The 21,933-nt window shown below is 41.5% G+C and overlaps 1 protein-coding gene across 1 annotated transcript in view; it reads left to right on the forward strand.

Annotated features, from left to right (window-relative positions):
• Positions 1-2,440: 2,440 nt before the first annotated feature.
• The window catches only part of LOC117562384 (serine/threonine-protein kinase 3/4-like), a gene marked incomplete at its 5' end in the record, with an annotated part of 35,476 nt that continues 15,983 nt past the window's right edge, over positions 2,441-21,933 (forward strand). The window contains 1 exon segment of the mRNA XM_034240216.1: positions 2,441-2,651. Within this exon segment, the coding sequence (XP_034096107.1) occupies positions 2,441-2,651 (211 nt within the window).

Below are 21,933 nucleotides of genomic sequence, written 5' to 3' on the forward strand. Positions count from 1 at the left end.
ATGTTCTTCTACATCAAAACGTGTCCCCTCTTCTTCATGTCTCTTCTACATCAACATGGTGTCCCCTCTTCTTCATGTCTATTATACATCAACATGTGTCCCCTCTTTCATGTCTCTTCTTCATCAACATGTGTCCCCTCTTCTTCATGTCTCTTCTACATCAACATGTGTCCCCTCTTCTTCATGTCTCTTCTACATCAACATGTGTCCACTCTTCTCATGTCTCTTCTTCATCAACATGTGTCCCCTCTTCTTCATGTCTCTTCTACATCAACATGTGTCCCCTCTTCTTCATGTCTCTTCTACATCAACATGTGTCCCCTCTTCTTCATGTCTCTTCTCTTCAAACATGTGTCCCCTCTTCTTTATGTCTCTTCTTACATCAACATGTGTCCCCTCTTCTTCATGTTCTCTACATCAACATATGTCCCCTCTTCTTCATGTCTCTTCTACATCAACATGTGTCCCCTCTTCTTCATGTCTCTCTACATCAACATGTGTCCCCTCTTCTTCATGTCTCTTCTCATCAACATGTGTCCCCTCTTCTTCATGTCTCTTCTACATCAACACGTGTCCCCTCTTCTTCATGTCTCTTCTACATCAACATGTGTCCCCTCTTCTTCATGTCTCTTCTACATCAACATGTGTCCCCTCTTCTTCATGTCTCTTCTACATCAACATGTGTCCCCTCTTCTTCATGTCTCTTCTTCATCAACATGTGTCCCCTCTTCTTCATGTCTCTTCTACATCAACATGTGTCCCCTCTTCTTCATGTCTCTTCTACATCAACATGTGTCCCCTCTTCTTCATGTCTCTTCTACATCAACATGTGTCCCCTCTTCTTCATGTCTCTTCTACATCAACATGTGTCCCCTCTTCTTCATGTCTCTTCTACATCAACATGTGTCCCCTCTTCTTCATGTCTCTTCTACATCAACATGTGTCCCCTCTTCTTCATGTCTCTTCTACATCAACATGTGTCCCCTCTTCTTCATGTCTCTTCTACATCAACATGTGTCCCCTCTTCTTCATGTCTCTTCTACATCAACATGTGTCCCCTTTCTTCAGTCTCTTCACATCAACATGTGTCCCCTCTTCTTCATGTCTCTTCTACATCAACATGTGTCCCATCTTCTTCATGTCTCTTCTACATCAACATGTGTCCCCTCTTCTTCATGTCTCTTCTACATCAACATGTGTCCCCTCTTCTTCATGTCTCTTCTACATCAACATGTGTCCCCTCTTCTTCAGTCTCTTCTACATGTGTCCCCTCTTCCTCATGTCTCTTATACTCAACATGTGTCCCCTCTTCTTCATGTCTCTTCTACATCAAATGTGTCCCCTCTTCTTCATGTCTCTTCTACATCAACATGTGTCCCCTCTTCTTCAATGTCTCTTCTACATCAACATGTGTCCCCTCTTCTTCATGTCTCTTCTACATCAACATGTGTCCCCCTTCTTCATGTCTCTCTACATCAACATGTGTCCCCTCTTCTTCATGTCTCTTCTACATCAACATGTTGTCCCCTCTTCTTCATGTCTCTTCTTACATCAACATGTGTCCCCTCTTCTTCATGTTCTCTTCTACATCAACATGTGTCCCCTTCTTCTTTTCATGTCTCTTCTACATCAACATGTGTCCCCCCCCCCCCCCCCCAATGTCCCCCCCCCCCCCCCTACAACCTGTCCCCTCTTCTTCATGTCTCTTCTACATCAACATGTGTCCCTCTTCTTCATGTCTCTTCTACATCAACATGTGTCCCCCTCTTCTTCATGTCTCTTCTACATCAACATGTGTGTCCCCCTCTCTTCATGTCTCTTCTACATCAACATGTGTCCCCTCTTCTCCATGTCTCTTCTACATCAACATGTGTCCCCTCTTCTTCATGTCTCTTCTACATCAACATGTGTCCCCTCTTCTTCATGTCTCTTCTACATCAACATGTGTCCCCTCTGTGGAAAGAGACTCTGAAAGTTTCAGGAACAAAGATTCTCTCTCTTTTTGATCCATTTATATAAAAACCTGTCTGAAAATGAGTTGATCAGATTTTGGCCACTTTATGATGTCATAACGATGTTTTGTCTTGTGTAACCATTAGCCAATCAGCAACCAAGGTAACCCCCCCCCCCCCCACCTTATCACCTGAATCTCCTCCTAGAGCACCATTGAGTTCTTTGTAACCAAATGTCTCTCAGAGGGGCGTGGGGAGGGGCTCCTTATTTTCATCTAAAGTAACAGACAGAGAATCAGCACTTTGGAAACAGGGCTGAAACAGAGGGGATTATGGGTAATGCTGCAATGATCTGTTTGGTGTTTCAGCCAATCAGAGACAGGCTCTGTATTTATCTGAGACCTATAATATATTGATGAGAAACAGTACAATAGGGGACCTTCAAGAGACCTCCCCTCTGACCTGTGTTATTCCCCGCTGTGTCTCAGGATGAGGACGAGGTGGATCAAGGCACGATGGTTCGAGCGAGAACCGGCGACTCCGGAACGATCCGAGCTGTAGGGTCTCTGTCGGATTCGCTCAGCGGGACGGCCCGAACTATGATCTCTCATCACGACGAAGACACCATGCAGTCACAGCTCGGCACCATGGTCATCAACTCTGACGATGAGGACGATGAAGAGGCCGGCACCATGAAGAGTAAGACACTTTTTAACTTTCGTATAAAGTCTATCAGTCAAGAATGATCAGTTTTGGAAGAAGTGAGACTGCACTTCTCCACTCCACTTCATTTAAAATATCATCGAAATTGGAATGGTGCAGTATTCGTAGGAAGCACAATATTTGTTAAAAGCTCAATATGTATTAAAATACTAAGTCCCAGCGCACAATTCGTTATTCTCAAAATCCTTGTTTGGGACAAATTCTCCTAAAAAATCACACTATGGTATTTTTAAAATGTATTTCTTCAATTTTACTAAGAAAAATGTTGCAGAAATTATGAGTCGCTCCTTTATCGTAATCACTGCATCAGATTAAAATAGTTTAAAGTCAAAGCTGGCAAATGTGGAGCTTATTTGAACTGCTTTATAAACTACTGGGCAGTTCAATCTATTAAACAATGTATTTGTTGTTTATAACAACTTTGAAACTACAAACAAACTACAGATATTGAAATCCTGTAGTAGAGTGAAAAATGTAATCACATGCCACTTTATTACTGTACCTAATACACCCTGATGTGCTGTGATATAACGCTCAGATAAAGGTCATCATGAACAGGAATAGGCTCTCAGTTTACTGTAAGAGGAACAACCTGATGAGGAACAGAAGTGTGGACACAGGCTGTCAATACATCTGGCTTTAATGATGAACCAAAACTCATTATTACAAATCAATGGTCTTTCATTAGAAGTGTTTATGACATGCTGTAGTTGGTGAGCGCCAATGAAATATGAAGTCAAGTGAGTTGAAATGTTTTTGTTTAGTATCAGTGATGGCACCAGTGTGACATTCAAAGGTCCTTACACGTCAATCCGATTTTCGGCGTCTATAGATGTCCTACTCAGATTGGTGTGTCTTGGTGTGTACCGCACCGTCGTGTCTTTTCGGCCGTGCCGACATGTCCAAAGGCCGTCGGCCAAAGAAATCACTCTGATTGGCTGTTCAGCTAGCGAATCAGTGCATGAGAAACGAAACGGAAGTGAGGGACCCAAACAAACGATTAAGAAGGCCAATCTGAGGTTTCATTGAACTCCAGCTCTCGACTCAGGTTCGGGAAAGCCCCGTGAGCTTCTCGCTGTAGAGTGAACATGGAACACACACACTATTTGTTGTTTGTTTTATATCACGCAGTCTGTTCTTCTTCTCTCGGTTATCACGCAGTCTGTCTTCCGGTTATTGCCTCTTTTGAATGACGAATACACACTACCGCCGCCTGCTGGTAAGGAGAGTTATTGCCACTCACGCATGCGCAGTTCGTACGTGCTTCTTGGCCGTCGGCTGAAGTCTTTGCGGTGTGTTCCAGTGCGACTGTTGGCCAAGACGCAGAGACGTGAGGCGACGCAACAGTCGGGTCCGTCTGTGTGAGTTCTTTGGTGTCAGTTTGGTGAGTAGGCCCCTTAACGTGCTGACGCTTCATCAGATCCCCCAAATTGTAGCTGATTTTCAACATATAACAAAGTGCAGTTTCCCTTTTATCCACTAGAGGGTACTGTGTGACCATCTCTGACAACGTGTGTGTGTGTGTGTGTGTGTGTGTGTGTGTGTGTGTGTGTGTGTTGTGTCGGTGTGTGTGGTGTGTGTGTGTGTGTGTGTGTGTGTGTGTGTGTGTGTGTGTGTGTGTGTGTGTGTGTGTGTGTGTGTGTGTGGTGTGTGTGTGTGTGTGTGTGTGTGTGTGTGTGTGTGTGTGTGGTGTGTGTGTAGTGTGTGTGTGTGTGTGTGTGTGTGTGTGTGTGTGTGTGTGTGTGTGTGTGTGTGTGTGTGTGTGTGTGTGTGTTGTGTGTGTGTGTGTGTGTGTGTGTGTGTGTGTGTGTGTGTGTGTTGTGTGTGTGTTGTGTGTGTGTGTGTGTGTGTGTGTGTGTGTGTGTGTACAGGAGGTGGTCAGCTCACTAAGTACTACATACCCTAACCCTCTCCAACATTGGTCCACACAGATTGTTTACTGCAGTCTAGAAGAGTTCACCTCACGTCAAAAGCACAAAGGGGAACTTGTAATGGTAACATCATTCCTAAACCTCTCCAGGCTGTTTATACATTGCAGTCTTTTATATTGCTCCGGTTCAGGTGGTGTATTTTAAAGCACTTGGTAAATAATAAGAACAAATAATATGACAAGCTAAGAATGGATTTTTGACAGATATCAGAAGAGATGAGCCTGAACTCGGGCTCAGCTCAGGTCTAATTTAATTTAAGATAAGACTGAGTTAATCCTGGGGGAAATGGCTGCTGTGGTTACAAAGTAGGAAAATAGATATACTAAGAGGGTGGATATAACATCTATAACATGTATTACATTTACATTACATGTCACTTGTTAGAGGCTTTTATACTAAGCGACGTACATACATGCAGCACTGTGGGCCATCTCCACAGTGCTGCATGTATTGCAATATCAGAATATCCGTATAGGGAAAAACACTAAGTAATATAGGTACGTGTCAAATGTCATGTGTTTGAAACTAAATCACAGCAATGAAGAAGACATACTTTATGCTCCTCAATGTGTTGGTGTCATAATTAGCTCTTTTGAAAGACTTACGGCAATATTTATCAATTCTTTAGTTGGTTTTGATGGTTTAATTTTGCACAATATATGTTTAAGAAAATGGCTTTAATATCAAAGTTACTGCAAGAAACATTAGACATAATATTATAAAACGGACAAGTCAAATCAAGCAATCTGATTGGTTCTTAGCCGTGATATACTGAGCGTATACCACGGGTAGAATTGTAAGTTACTTTTCACAACAAGTCAGTATCCCTCCGCGTCTGAGAAAAACAGTATACAGTTGGGCTGAATGCTTTTCAGACTGGAACAAGAAAGCAGCGGAGAAGTAACGGGCAGAAACCCTCCTTTTCACGCAGCGGTCCAGACATAGACATCAAATGGCGACACATATTCAGTGTGCAGTTCCTTTGGCATTAGGGCACGGATATCTAGATACCTTCCAAGGTTTGACATAATTAATTGTGCTACTTTTAAAGCAAGCAACGATGTTTTCAAATCTGTATTCTATAACACATAGGTTTGAGCAAGCTCTCTGATTGGTCAATAGGCGTGTTTGATTCCACGATCAAACAACGATCAAATAGAACGTGCCTAATCACAAAGTATCCAGTGGCCTACACACGCCACAAGCCCACCGAAACTACTTCCATGAGCCTACATCGTGTGGTTTCCATAGCGACGTTTAGCGACACACAGCCGTTACACTGTTATACATTGTCTCTCGTTGGAAATCGGTAGCTACAAAATGTCAGATTTTAAAGTTAACTTTGATTTGTTGGGGGGCCTCAGTATTGATGAATGGTTGGACATGGACACAGACAGAAAGATGTGGAGCAACGCGCTTTTTGCCGGTCCGGGACACGCCATGAAACGGCCACTGGAGGAAAGCTCTTCCGATAACGTAGTCCTACCCGTGAACACCACAGCACCACCTGCAAAAAAGTCTGGCACGGAGTTCATGGAGAGCTGTTTCAAGAATTGCACTTTTAATGGCAGCATGAACATCCACCTTCATTCTGAACCCAAAATGTTTCAGCACCATGGACAGCCTGATCTGATTTGTTCCGCTAATCCCACACAGTGATTACTCAGATATTTAAATAGCCTAATTCAAGAATTGTTTTCAATAAATTGAAAACAATACAGGCGTACGGCGTACGGACAGGCGTACGGCGTACGGACAGGCGTACGGCGTACGGACAGGCGTACGGCGTACGGACAGGCGTACGGCGTACGGACAGGCGTACGGACCTCGGCGCAAGCGCCTCGGTCCTGCCGCAGTACTGTCGTACCAATAATGACGTTCAAGAACGGCCTCTCGTGTATGATTGCTTAAATCAAAGAGGTCCGCAAAAACGCTATCGACCAATCAGATTGCTTGATTTGACTTGTCAGTTTTATAAATATATTTACATTTCTTCCGTTACGAAACAAACTTACAAAACATAAAATGGAAACATTTAAGATTAACTTCGACCTCCGGGGGGGCCTTACTATGGAGGAGTGGATTGAGCAGTGCCTATCTCCAGAAAGAAAAGCACCTAAACGACGACATGCAGAGCTCCGTGAAGAGCAGGGAGACCAACTGGAGAAGTACCACCATTCAAAAGCTTTCTGATGCGGGTCTTGAAACAAAGCAGAGACATGATGAGCGTTAGTGGCCACAGGTGAGAAAGCTCTCTCCAGAGCTACTGGAAGCCCAATCTCCGGGACCGGAGAAAGTGGAGCAATATTCTCGCCACGCCAAGCAACAGAACAACCTCAACCTATACAAGTAACCTCGTAAGCATGCTACTGATGCTGGACAGGTTCTCAGTGGCTGCACAATAAACGGCAACATACACATGAATGTAAATAAATAGCCAAATAAACGCTCTCTGTAATATGTTCGCTAGCTGTTAGTGTTGTTGCATAGCAACCACCTCGCACTATGTTTCGTGTAGAAGGCAACGGAGGGACTATTTTATTTTGAACATCATTATTTACTAATAAAAACTATTTAAATTAGAGTGTGTATTTTTCTTTCATATTGCCACACTTGGTAACCGTTTTATAAAAGCAATAGCTCACTTCAGGCCGTGATATATGCTCATTATATCACCGCTTCGCGGCGGGCCGAACCACGCCCCTTAGCTGTGACATAATGAGCATATAGCGCGGCCTGTCGTGAGCTATTGCTTAAGTATATCATTATAATGTTCTTCACCAGAACACCATTTATATTACAGATTTATAACTAGAAAAAGTGGACTCGAGTGCTGAGCTGCACATTATTAATCCTCCTGCTGTCACATAAGTTTCCGTGGAATCTACTGTTGATCCCTTTCCCTCCATAAAAAATACATATATGTGGTCATTTAAAAAGTTTAATACATTGAATACGTTACCCTCTCCTGGTGTCATCTATTAAGGGATATCAGAGTGTTGTGGTTGCAGTGTGGGAGTGGTGAGCGTTGGATGTATTGGGTGATGTTGGAAAGGATGAGCCAAGACGTGTGTGTGTGTGTGTGTGTTTTATCTTTATCTGGCTCCTGTTATGCCACTGTGGATGTATGTCACAATATTAAAACTCCTACACCACATGTAGTGAGCTTTATGTTTTAAGCCATGTGTATCATGTTGCATTAGACTGACAGGAGTACAGGAATCTTAAAGGTCCCATGTCATGGACATTTCTACTGATCATAATTACATTGTTGAGGTTGACTAGAATAGATTTACATTGTTACATTTTCCAAACTCACATTGGTTTCTCATACAGCATCTCTGTATTGTATGTGTATTCACTCTCTGTCCTAAACGGCTTGTTGGAGCTCCCGAAACCAGCCCAAAACCAGCCCGAGCACACACACACACCCGCAGCCTGGCTGTGAGCACACACACACAGACTCACAGCCTCGCCGCGTCTCAGGCTGAGAAATCGGCGGAGCTGCAGCTGAGAAAAGATTGTGTGTGTGTGTGTGTGTGTGTGAGGAAGTCCGCGGATTGGTCCGGACGTAACGTAACGGCTCTTCGTACGTAACGTAACGGCTCTTCGGACGTAACGTAACGGCTCTTCGGACGTAACGTAACGGCTCTTCGGACGTAACGTAACCGCTCCGGACCGGTCCATTTGGACCAACTGGTCCATTGGGTCGTCGTTACGTCTCTTGGTTCCCGAAAGAAAGAAATGGAAAAAGAGAAATGTCCAACGAGGCGTTCTGGGGCAGCACAGACAGGTCTTCTCTGTGTTAGAGTTTTACTCGCTACAGGGTGCACTTTGAGGGTTTGAGACTCTGCAGACCGTTCACATGCAGAAAGCTACATAACACACAAGGGGACGGTAATAACCGGAAAAGCATGACATGGGACCTTTAAGGTGGTGAGTGAGGACATTTCCCATCATGCATTGCCCTCCTACAACAGTGTATTTAGGAACGGGTTAATTGGCTAGATGGATGGACAGATAGATAAAAACTGCAAAAGTCAAGAATCATCATGAATAGAAAATTGAGAAATGGACAGTAAAAAAATTCGTTGTCTATTTTTAATCCATCCATTTACCCCGACCAAAGCACAGTGACTACTTATAGATGCCTGACACCACACACACACACACACACACACACACACACACACACACACAACCACACAACACACACACACACCCACACACACCACTCTGTCTCCTGTTTGATGTCTTTATATTGAGTTAGTATAGATCTCCTCTGCTGCAGTTCAAACCGCATTAACACAGGAACATTTAGACTTTATAATCACATCAGGACCCTGATATCCTGCAGTGTGTGTGTTTTCATGTGTGTGTGTGTATGTGTGTGTCTTTGAATGCCTGAGTGTGTGTGTCCAAACTAATGGCCTCAGTGTGACGCTGAAGGGACCGCAAGGATCAGGATCAGATATCGATCCTGCGTAATGGTCCTGAATTATAAAGCCTTTTAATTTACACTGATTAGCCTCTGTGAGTAGAATCCACGTTCACTCTCATTCCTCTCTGACTGAAAGACAAGGATTGGTGTACTTTTACTACGTAGAAGACTTAGAAGAATATGTGGCTTTACATGAGGTCCATCAAGCTGCAGTGACATTAGAGTCGGGCTAGTTGAAAAATGTTCCAGAAATATATCTGTCTTTGCATTTTGCAGTACGTTCATCATGTCCACTCCCTCTCTTTGTTTAATTGCTTCGTACAAATCACCAAGTAAACGTCGCTCAAGAAAAAGGACACTACCAAGGAGGTAAAGGCCATTTAAACATGAAAAGGTGACATAAGTAGGATCATAAATTGTCTTATGAAAGGAAATGGTCAAAGAACATGTAATACACCGATATACCATGAGGACGCAAGGCTTTGAAATAAAGCTTGAGTACCTTAATTGCCTTAACGTCGTGTCACGTGACTTGCATTTTGAATTGAGCCGTCGTATAGATACTATCTCTTTACGTATTAGTGATGGGAATTCCGGATCATTTGGCTCGGCTCACTAAGAAGAGACGGCTCTTTCGGCTCCTAAACGGCTCTTCATGTTACCACAGTTTACCACGGAGCCTCAGTTTCGCCGGCGCTCGCAGTTCACGTCAAGGCTCGCGGCAGTACACTTTCCGTCACAGGAACACGCTTTGCTGGCGGTGAAAATTAATCCCAACCAGACTCCTTTGCCCCTCAAACAGAAGGATGTCCTTGCCCTTTTCCTTTTCGTCATTTTTCAAGCGATAAAAATCGATCTTCTCTCGAATTATTTATTTTTTTGGACTGAATAAGGGCGTCAAATGACGGCAAGACCCCCCCTGGTGGAAACGCTGCCTACCAAGCACACATTCTAAGTCTGTAGATTAATTCAGATATTTTTACATATTTTGACCAATTATTCCGCTTAAGGACATTTAAATATTGCACTAGTCCATAATATTTATATTAATTGTGCAGCAGTAACGGGTATTTTACAGGTTATATTATATAACTTACCACACTGCCTGTCCCCCTCAGCACCATTGAGACTCTCCCTTCATCAATACAAGATCTTGGTGGAAAATGAATGCAACGTTGGACAGAAATGATTGTTTTAACATTGCAGCAACTTATTGAAAGGAGGCCATGGCGACTGCGGGCCGTTCTCAAAGCTTAAGGCGGTACAACAAAAATATTGTGTGCGACTTTATTTTTTGAACCAGGCAGTTGTATATTTCTGCTCAGTGATTCTATTGTAAGCATTTTAGTTTAAACTGAGCTGAATACCAAGGTTGAAAACTCGGCGAAATTCTCCTTTTTCACGAAGTTTTCTCAGATCTCTGCAGGATATTTTAAAGTAAAATAGATTAACTGTGACAGCGGAAAAGAAATGTCCATTCACAGGCTCAGATTGAGACGTCAAAAGTGATTCTAATCCCTGTTAGTGACGGATGTATTTGCTGTTTTACAATATATCTCCAGACTTGTTTGCAGCTAAGCTCGTGGTATTATTTAAAGGCTTTTATTTAAACATGTAGTTAGTTTTACTGCCTGGCAGTCTCCCGACACACAGACATAAAACAAGACTTTCCATTTGTTCTTTAAGATGCAATTAGAGGGAACCATTATATTGACTTTAATTACTTATTTAAATGTTTCCCTCCTCTGAGCCTTAGCAATGTCCTCTCATCTTTAAATGATTTCCTCTGAGCGCTGTCTCCATCTTCTTATAGAGTTACCTAAAGGAACAAACAGTGATGTGAACCTTGCATACACTCGACATAAATAGTGTATATATATTTGTTACTATTACTAGGGGTCTAGTAAAAACAGATTTAGCTGTCTCTACCCGCTCACAACTACTCATGTTTGTTTTGGAGCAGATGGCAGTCCTCTCTCCTTTTGGCTTTAGCTTTGAGTTCAAACTTTGCAAAACCTTTTACAAATGTATGTTGAGCCGTCTTTAGACGCACTTATGCGGGATGAATAAAACATCCGCACTGCTGGAGTTAGAGACTTTAACTCTAATGATGCCACTGAGCTGAATCCCACCAAAACTAAATGTCTCACTCGGGAAGCTTCGTTATCGACAGGGAAACTTCCAGCAAGAAAACTAACCCTCACATTTACACTTTGTAATTCAAAGTAAACATCCCCATGGTGAGAAGACATCGGATCTGGTGGAGGAACAAAGTAAAGAGTTGATAGGGACAAAACAATAATGACCAAAACACAGATTGTATTCCTTTTTATCATATATGTATTTGTTATTTTTCTGTTACCAGGGAGTCGGACAACCTTTCTAAACCTTTTAATATCTATGTAGTAAAACTGGAACTAACCATTATCTTCGTTATAGAACAATATGAAGATACTTTTTTATAGATAAGTAAAAAAAAAAACGTCTCAAAGTTTGAGGTTTTGTCTTTAAATGTCTTAAAAAAACAAAAATATGAGATTTAAGAGGCTTTTTTGTGGTTAACCAATCACAACAGAGCCGGCCAGCTAACCAATCAGAGCAGACTGGGCTCTGGTTTCAGACAGAGTGTGAAAAGAGGTGCTGCAGCACAGACAGTATGAGAAAAATAAAGAGCTTTTTGAACTTTAAAGCAAGGAGACATGTAGAGACACTACATACTGATATACACCTGAACATCAGCAGGAGAGGACTCTTTAAAGTAGAGACACTACATACTGATATACACCTGAACATCAGCAGGAGAGGACTCTTTAAAGTAGAGACACTACATACTGATATACACCTGAACATCAGCAGGAGAGGACTCTTTAAAGTAGAGACACTACAACTGATATACACCTGAACATCAGCAGGAGAGGACTCTTTAAAGTAGAGACACTATATACTGATATACACCTGAACATCAGCAGGAGAGGACTCTTTAAAGTAGAGACACTACATACTGATATACACCTGAACATCAGCAGGAGAGGACTCTTTAAAGTAGAGACACTACATACTGATATACACCTGAACATCAGCAGGAGAGGACTCTTTAAAGTAGAGACACTACATACTGATATACACCTGAACATCAGCAGGAGAGGACTCTTTAAAGTAGAGACACTACATACTGATATACACCTGAACATCAGCAGGAGAGGACTCTTTAAAGTAGAGACACTACATACTGATATACACCTGAACATCAGAGAGGGACTCTTTAAAGTAGAGACACTACATACTGATATACACCTGAACATCAGCAGGAGAGGACTCTTTAAAGTAGAGACACTACATACTGATATACACCTGAACATCAGCAGGAGAGGACTCTTTAAAGTAGAGACACTACATACTGATATACACCTGAACATCAGCAGGAGAGGACTCTTTAAAGTAGAGACACTACATACTGATATACACCTGAACATCAGCAGGAGAGGACTCTTTAAAGTAGAGACACTACATACTGATACACCTGAACATCAGCAGGAGAGACTCTTTAAAGTAGAGACACTACATACTGATATACACCTGAACATCAGCAGGAGAGGACTCTTTAAAGTAGAGACACTACATACTGATATACACCTGAACATCAGCAGGAGAGGACTCTTTAAAGTAGAGGACACTACATACTGATATACACCTGAACATCAGCAGGAGAGGACTCTTTAAAGTAGAGACACTACATACTGATATACACCTGAACATCAGCAGGAGAGGACTCTTTAAAGTAGAGACACTACATACTGATATACACCTGAACATCAGCAGGAGAGGACTCTTTAAAGTAGAGACACTACATACTGATATACCTGAACATCAGCAGGAGAGGACTCTTTAAAGTAGAGACACTACATACTGATATACACCTGAACATCAGCAGGAGAGGACTCTTTAAAGTAGAGACACTACATACTGATATACACCTGAACATCAGCAGGAGAGGACTCTTTAAAGTAGAGACACTACATACTGATATACACCTGAACATCAGCAGGAGAGGACTCTTTAAAGTAGAGACACTACATACTGATATACACCTGAACATCAGCAGGAGAGGACTCTTTAAAGTAGAGACACTACATACTGATATACACCTGAACATCAGCAGGAGAGGACTCTTTAAAGTAGAGACACTACATACTGATATACACCTGAACATCAGCAGGAGAGGACTCTTTAAAGTAGAGACACTACATACTGATATACACCTGAACATCAGCAGGAGAGGACTCTTTAAAGTAGAGACACTACATACTGATATACACCTGAACATCAGCAGGAGAGGACTCTTTAAAGTAGAGACACTACATACTGATATACACCTGAACATCAGCAGGAGAGGACTCTTTAAAGTAGAGACACTACATACTGATATACACCTGAAGATCAGCAGAATAATATTATGATATGAAACAGAAAATATGCTTTTCCTCATCGGCTGTCAGAATGTGGAAAAAGGCCTAAATGAGAAAAGTGATTTCATTATAAAAAGGGCAACTGGGTGCGGGCGGTGACTCAGCCGATAAATCAATACACACATCAGAATGAACCTTGTGACTTTTGAAGTTTCATCAAGCTCTCCTCAACTTTTTCTCGGTCTCTATCAATCAGAAAAATGCAGCGAGAAAAATAAAATATATAATACAAAATTCCGTGCAGGAGGAGAAAAGGTCCACGTAAAAGTAATCATCCACCGCATCAAAAGGTTTGTGTCTCCGTTATAGAGAGATGGGATTCTGACTAAATGTTGATTTTGTGTTTGAGTATCTGCTCAAACGTTTGACTTACTTTAAGTGGTGGGTGTTCATTAAACATTTAAGCTCGGCTACACTAAAGACCATGTCCGGTCAAACAGATCAAGTGCTTCTTTATGTCAAATCACTCAAAAGTTAAAGTACTTGACTCCTTACGGTTTCAGGGTGGAGTTTAAAGTAAAACCTTCACATCCTGCATAAGCACATTTAAATACTTTCCAGTCCACTCATGTTGTGGCTATGAAGTTTTAAGAAGAAGCTGGATTACTTCTGGTGATTGCATTTACTCTTCAAAAATGATAAAAAATTATGCTAATACTTCAAGATTATCCTGCTGAGCAAAATGTGCAAGTATCATATTATTTTCTGCAATAATACAAAATACAATCGAGAAATCCCATCGGCTTTTGTCGAGAGATGCTAACATTCAGTCAGCCTACAAAAAAACATTGTCATCCCTGCACCATTGTTTTTTGTCGTAACTTTAGTCCATGAGGCTCAACATATTTGTGTGAATCTGCAATAGACTTTGTTACATAACAGCCTTTAGGAACAGGAGTGGAAGTACATTTCGTACAGAACAGTACAGTAACTCTATTAAATGAGAAGGGAGGGTTAGAATAACATCTCTGGGCTGATACATGACTGTCAAATCAAATTATTTCCAGTTTAAGGAACATCATGATATCCTTCATTCGAGATGAAGACAAATGGGGTGGAGGAGACTTTAATTAAGTATTTTTCTCCTGCAATATAAGCAGAGAATTTACATTTTCTTTCTGAAGTGGCCGACAAACTCTGGACTTTTAATAATAATAATACATGACACTTATATAGCGCTTTTCTAAAAACTCAACAGACAGAGAATAACAACAAAAATAAAAACGTTTCCTCATTTTAAAAACGTTGAGCTTTCTTACCTTTTTGAAGAAGTTGCAATATTATCATCACAGTAATGAGTACCTTTACACTACAGGAAACCATGCATGCAGTCGATTAAAAAAAAGAAAACGGAGCTCGCTTGCCTCCACATGGGGTTGGAAAAGCAAAGCACAGCAGGTTTGCAGGAAAAAGACGCACAGTTGGAAAAACTCTTTGACAGTCAGATAATTGCTCAACAACACCCGATACCAAACTCAAATCAAAGCCACCTTAGATGATGGACCTTTATGGCTCTGACCTTCCATCTGGTTATTTTGAGACGGCTCCATATTGGGTCTTCGCCTCAAACAATGGCTTCTCAAAGGTCTGCTCTCTTGGCAGTTTAGTGCAGTGTGGAGACACCTGACAGCCAAACAGAGAATACACAGACATTCATACTTTTACAGTCAGGCAGACTTTAGATTGATGGTGTGCCCGAATGACAACAAACTACAGAGAATAAGTGAGATCAGAGAGGAGATGTTAGCTAATGTGAGCCAACCACTTAATCTCTCTGCATTAATCATCATTACCAAGATGTCTTTCTGTTTAAAGTTTGATAAGCAGCTCTATATTATCCAGAATGCCACTTAGAGAGCACAGACCTCCGCCAATGCCAAATGTTACGTTCACATGCCCCCTCGGATGGTCCCATTCCTAACAAGTGTCTAAATGAGACGACTAAACGCCGAACATTAGCCGCCTTTAGCTTAGCGGTGGTGACAAGTCATGTGACCGTGCTGTAGTTCCTTTATAGCCCAACATTAGCCGCCTTTAGCTTAGCGGTGGTGACAAGTCATGTGACCGTGCTGTAGTTCCTCTATAGCCCAACATTAGCCACCTTTAGCTTAGCGGTGGTGACGTGAAGTCATGTGACCGTGCTGTAGTTCCTCTATAGCGCAACATTAGCCGCCTTTAGCTTAGCGGTGGTGACAAGTCATGTGACCGTGCTGTAGTTCCTCTATAGCCCAACATTAGCCACCTTTAGCTTAGTGGTGGTGAGGTGAAGTCATGTGACCGTGCTGTAGTTCCTCTATAGCCCAACATTAGCCACCTTTAGCTTAGCGGTGGTGACGTGAAGTCATGTGACCGTGCTGTAGTTCCTCTATAGCGCAACATTAGCCGCCTTTAGCTTCGCGGTGTGACGTGAAGTCATGTGACCGTGCTGTAGTTCCTTTATAGCCCAACATTAGCCGCCTTTAGCTTAGCGGTGGTGAGGTGAAGTCATGTGACCGTGCTGTAGTTCCTTTATAGCCCAACATTAGCCTCCTTTAGCTTAGCGGTGGTGACGTGAAGTCATGTGACCGTGCTGTAGTTCCTTTATAGCCCAACATTAGCCACCTTTAGCTTAGCGGTGGTGACGTGAAGTCATGTGACAATGCTGTAGTTCCTTTATAGCCCAACGTTAGCTTTTTACTTCTTAAATCATCAAGTGGTGATAATATGTGGGAAAATTCCATTGGCTTTTTGTCAAAGGAACCGGAGAGATGCTATAACATTCAAGTGACGATCAAAATGTTTGCTTTAAATCTGTGAATAATCTTAATGGCAGAACACAATATAATGGTTAGCGTAATGGAGCATAGTAGAAAGTGAATACTTGAGGAGTCTTCTGTGCAGTAGCCTCTGTTTACAGCACAGCGACTTATTAAAGCCATGCATCAGACACTGAGCTGCACTGGGGGGAAATAAAGATGCACAGTCTCTATAGGGGTTGTCTTTACCACACACATGTACATAAAATACACACACACACACACACACACACACACACACACACACACACACACACACACACACACACACACACACACACACACACACACACACACACTTAGTACATCCTCCCACTCAATAACTACAAACATGCAGCACAAATGTGTTTTCTTTTACATTTGAGTCCATGTTTTTGCATATTTTCTGTCATCTGGCCCGGTTTGCTTTTATATAAAACCCTGTTGAATATGATTATTTTTTATGTGCTCTTTAAACTAACTTTAAATAGGTTTTGTTAATCATCTAATCACATTTACAGACACAACGCAGTAAGCTAACTTTGTTTTCCCATAAAAAGTAGTAAAATATATTAAATATGATGTCTACTTTTTAGATTAAGTGATTTAATTTTTGTGTAGTTTATAGGAAAACTCACAAATGTTTTAATCATCTCAGTACTTATACATTTACAGACAAACAAACACTGATTAGTTGTTGTTTTTGGTAGTATAATGCTTTTAAACCCCTTTTTTTTAAATTAATATGGATTAGTTCTATGTTCTAATGAATAATGTTTCTGCGGAGAGAGACTGTAGTTCAACTCCTTTGTTAATTTAATTAAATGACACACACCATTATTATGGTTATTGATTATAAAAAAAGCTGAAAGGACATTTTGAATAACCTTTAATTTCAATGATTTGTCACCATTATTAATGAGTCTGTATTTCTACTCATTTCGTGTGGCTAACCCGTATTGATCCACACTTCAATAGAGTTCACTCCGATATATTATCTTGATGTTGTTCCGCTCTTATAGCTTCTTTAATAATGCAGCATGGAAGTTAGTGCTCAGGATGGATTCAGAGGAAACCGTTGATGCATTCTAAGAACTGGATACAGCGTTGAAGGCCTTGTTCATTCCTGAGAGCTGTTTATTGGTGCTGATGCACGATTAACCTGACTCTTGAGCAAAACGTCACAAATTACCAGAGGTGGGACCAAGTCTTTGCGCTCAAGTCCGAGTCAAGTCTCAAGTCTTTGCGCTCAAGTCCAAGTCAAGTCTCAAGTCAGGATGGGCCAGTTCAAGTTCAAGTCAAGTCAAGTCCTAAACTTTGACAAAACGAGTCATAAACAAGTCATTATGTGTTTTTCACCAAATGTAATGACATCGATCAACAGAATAATACTTAATAATCAAACAGCTCTTTATTAGTCACATTAATAATTTAATAATCAATTTTCTCTCTGCTGGTAAAGTAACGTGTGTTTTTCTAATTTAAGAGGGATCAGTAAGGTAAGGCTACCGTGACGGTTTGATTCAGAAGGAGTTTAATGAATAAGATCCCTGATGTTGAGGTAACCAGAATGTTTATTTCCACTGTGTACAACATGTTATAAGGGACCCACAATCTATCTTTATGCAAGGGATAATGTGCAGCGAGGCGGTCTCTATGGGGAAAAGAACACCTGCATCTAGATCCCTCTGTGGTACTTTAAGTATATATTGATGCTAATACTTTTGTACTTTTACTTGTAACATTTTGAATGCAGGACTTTTTATTGTACAGGGTTCCTGCAGGTTTCGCCAACTCAAATGTAAGACTTTTTAACACCTTTTTAAGACCACTTTGAATAGGATTTAAGACCTATTTAACGGCAATAAAGTATGAAGGAAAATGTATATAAAGAAGAAATACGTCCCATAATCACTTACAAAGTAAATGCATTCATGTTCAACATAAGAACAATGACTGAACACAACAGCGTAACAGTACAGAACTGTGTTAGCGTGTTAGACAAAAAGTGTGTATGTGTGTGCGTCTGTGTGTGCTTGAGTGTGTGTGTGTGTGTGTGTGTGTGTGTGTGTGTGTGTGTGTGTGTGTTAGGGCTGTGCAATTAATCATATTTTAATCGCAATTACGATTTTGGCCTGCCACAATTACGAAAACAACATCGGAAAAAACGATTATTTTGCTTTGCTAGGTTGTGACAGTGCACCACAACATATTTGATCTAATGAATTTTTTAGTAATGTATCATTTATTTAATTAATTTTTGTATTGGTTTTTCAGTTGAATTATACGTTCAGGGTAATCAACAGTTAAAAAGATACTGTTCAAATTATTATCTGTTTTAAAGTTCAATAAATGGATGTTTTCAAAGTCAATGAATAATCATATTTAATAATCGTGATATTAATTATTGACCAACATAATCTTGATTATTGCCATAATCGAGCAGTGTGTGTGTGTGTGTGTGTGTGGTGTGTGTGTGTGTGTGTGTGTGTGTGTGTGTGTGTGTGTGTGTGTGTGTGTGTGGTGTGTGTGTGTGTGGGTGTGTGTGTGTGTGTGTGTGTGTGTGTGTGTGTGTGTGTGTGTGTGTGTGTGTGTGTGTGTGTGTGTGTGTGTGTGTGTGTGTGTGTGTGTGTGTGTGTGTGTGTGTGTGTGTGTGTGTGTGTGTGTGTGTGTGTGTGTGTGTGTGTGTGTGTGTGTGTGTTGTGTGTGTGTGTGTGTGTGTGTGTGTGTTGTGTGTGTGTGTGTGTGTGAGAGACAAGAGCTATATTCAGAGCTCTGCTGCCTTGGCTACACTATTTCATCGTTGCTGTTGTATGATTGGTGTTTAGTTACGGTATTTAGCGTCTACAGCACCTCCGCTTTTAGGGTTGATGTAGACCCAAACTTCGCCCGGAGGTCCCCCGGTGTTGTTGCGGGAGCTGCTGCATTAGCTGCTGCTGCATTAGCTGCTGCTGCACTAGCTAACGCTACATTAGCAAAACAAACACTAATTTATTTTGCAAAAGGTGCAGCGGGCTTCAAACACGTTCCCTCCACTGGTTTCAACTAAGCACTAAATTAGATGTTTTCCAACCAAATACGGTTGAATTTACACTTACCCATATTTATTTGTAAGTAGATTCGAAGATAGGCTACATGAGCTGAAGCTTGGTTGCTAGGTTACTAGCTGGGTGTTCTCCAATAAGGGGCCGGGGGAAACAAAGTTAGTGATTACTGGTTCCATGTTGATTTAATTCAATACAAATTGTTGGGGGAACTGAAAGGCTATTACCGTACTGGTTACTTTGCAGCCCGGACATTTCCCCCAAAACACATTTAGACGCTATCGCAACACAGAAGTACCTTTCAAATCCGATAATTTTTAAGACCTTCTGAATCATATTTAAGACCTTTTTAAGACTTGTTAAGACCCCGCGGGAACCCTGATTGTAACTTTTTTTTTAATTGTCTGAACTTCTCCCACCTCTGACAATAAATCCTGAGTGGTTACCAAAAAAAAACCCTGCTCTGAAGGTTATTTTCATTTTACAAATCCTGCACTCAGCTTTGCTTTCTCCATTATCATTGACAAGCAGCCAGATGCTGCTTATTTTTTCGGTTTTCGCTCATTTCTTGACTTTTTCCGACGCGCTTGCATTTAAATCCGGTTCCCCGTCTCCCCGTCGCTCTGCACATGCTGTGCCCCCACCCTTCTTTCACATAATGGTATGATCCTAGTGTGTCCTCGCATATGATTGGCCGCATGGTGGCCCAGCTAAATAAAGACCCGCCCCTGCCTGCAAGGATTCTCAGCAAGAGTAGGAGCGGCTGAAGATTCTGCTTTCCCCGACGGGAGTCTGCTCTTCTAACGGCAGCTCGCGATCGGCGTGTTGGAGACCTCTGAATTAAAGTAGCAAGTCACCTCAAGTCAGAAGGCTCAAGTCCAAGTCAAGTCCCGAGTCATTGGTGTTCAAGTCCAAGTCGAGTCGCAAGTCTTTTGTGATGTTGTCAAGTCGAGTCTCAAGTCATAAAATGTGTGACTCGAGTCTGACTCGAGTCCAAGTCATGTGACTCGAGTCCACACCTCTGCAAATTACCCATCATGCCTTGCTATCGAGAGCAGAAGTACTTTGGGTGTTTCTCAATGTAGAGTACGCTTGCTTGGTAGCACATGTCTTCCGAGTCACTTGCTTCAGAAGCGTGGCAAGAATACATCCTGGCATTCAGAAAACAAAGAGTGGAACAGGCGAGCAAGTGTGCACGTGTGCGTCAGAGAGGCCCCGCCTTACATTTTCCGCCACAGATTTGGGGAAATTGGTCCGTGCGCAAAGCATTGTGAGGATTTTAAGACCAGAGTCTACACATGTGCAGCCTCGAAATCTCTCCAAACGAAGTACGCCAGGCTCGGTAGAATTCCAAGTATGCTGGACATTGGAACAGGCCTTCGGTGGCACTCGATGACGTAGTGTGCTTGAAATAGTGGCTCTGGAGCAGCTTTACTCGACATTGAGAAACACCCCGAATGTGCGCTCATAGAGCGGCGCAGTTGAGTTTCCTCTCAAGCCCCGCCTCCTGTCATTAAGCCCCGCCCCTGATCTCCCGCTTTCGGCTCAGTAGAATGAATCGAAAGAGAACATAAATCTGGATTTAGCTTTAAAAGCAACTTAAAAAACCTAATGATTCAACTAAGGGCTATACAATTGTTCGTGCTAGTTAGTTTATTTAGTTTAAAAAATAATAATCTGATTTTCAGACGCCTCTTTCTCAATGCAAGTCAATGGGGTAAGTATTTTTCGGCCCAGTTTCGTCACGGACTGAAGTTGTAGTACCGCCACGTGGCCACTACAGATATCTGCCTCAGCGTCCGGCGCACTTCCTGAGTGCTTCTAGGAAACACTTACTGACGTTCTGATTGGTCCTTGAAACTCAAACGCTTCCTCCTTCATTTCATAGAAGTCCGCTTGTGCAAAACGCTGCTGCTCTCCCCTCTATAACAGTTTTTGCAAACAAATTATACATTAAGAGAGTGCTTTGGTGTGTTTTTTAAAAAAAAGGGTAAAATCCTCTTTATTTTGCTTTTTGAACAGAAAATAGGAATCTGGGAGGATAGCAAATCTGCACCTTTGAAAAAGAAGTGGATTCACTGTTGTCGTAACTTCTTATATGAAGTTATATTTGGGTGTGTAGATGTACAAGGAAAATCTCCACTATGTTTGACCTATCTATGTTTTGTAGTCTTTGCAATGTTAAATCTCCCTGGATGGTTGACACTGATTTACAAACAAACACAAATCTCCACTTAGTGTGTTCAATTGGGTGCAGAAATAACCTATTAAAGTCCAAATGAGGCCTTTTTTTAGGCACTGTTTGTTTGAATTACCCTGCACTACTTAAAATATATCTTGAGTCATGATGTGACCGAATGTTAAAGTAGTCCTTTCCTCAAGAAGCTTCTAAGAATAAGGAAGTGACTGGAAGTAAATGTAGATTATCTCCACAGAAAAATGTGTCAAATGTCTTGTCTATTTATATCTTTCAAACTAAATATCTTCCATGTTTGAACACAGTCTCTTCGTCCCTCATCCAACAGTATGAAATTTTACCCAATATACCAATGAAGAAGACATGCACAACTCTACTTAACATGTCTTTTAGCTGATACTTTTA

The sequence above is a fragment of the Gymnodraco acuticeps genome, unplaced genomic scaffold (assembly GCF_902827175.1).
Source record: "Gymnodraco acuticeps unplaced genomic scaffold, fGymAcu1.1, whole genome shotgun sequence".
In the NCBI taxonomy this organism is placed as follows: domain Eukaryota; kingdom Metazoa; phylum Chordata; class Actinopteri; order Perciformes; family Bathydraconidae; genus Gymnodraco; species Gymnodraco acuticeps.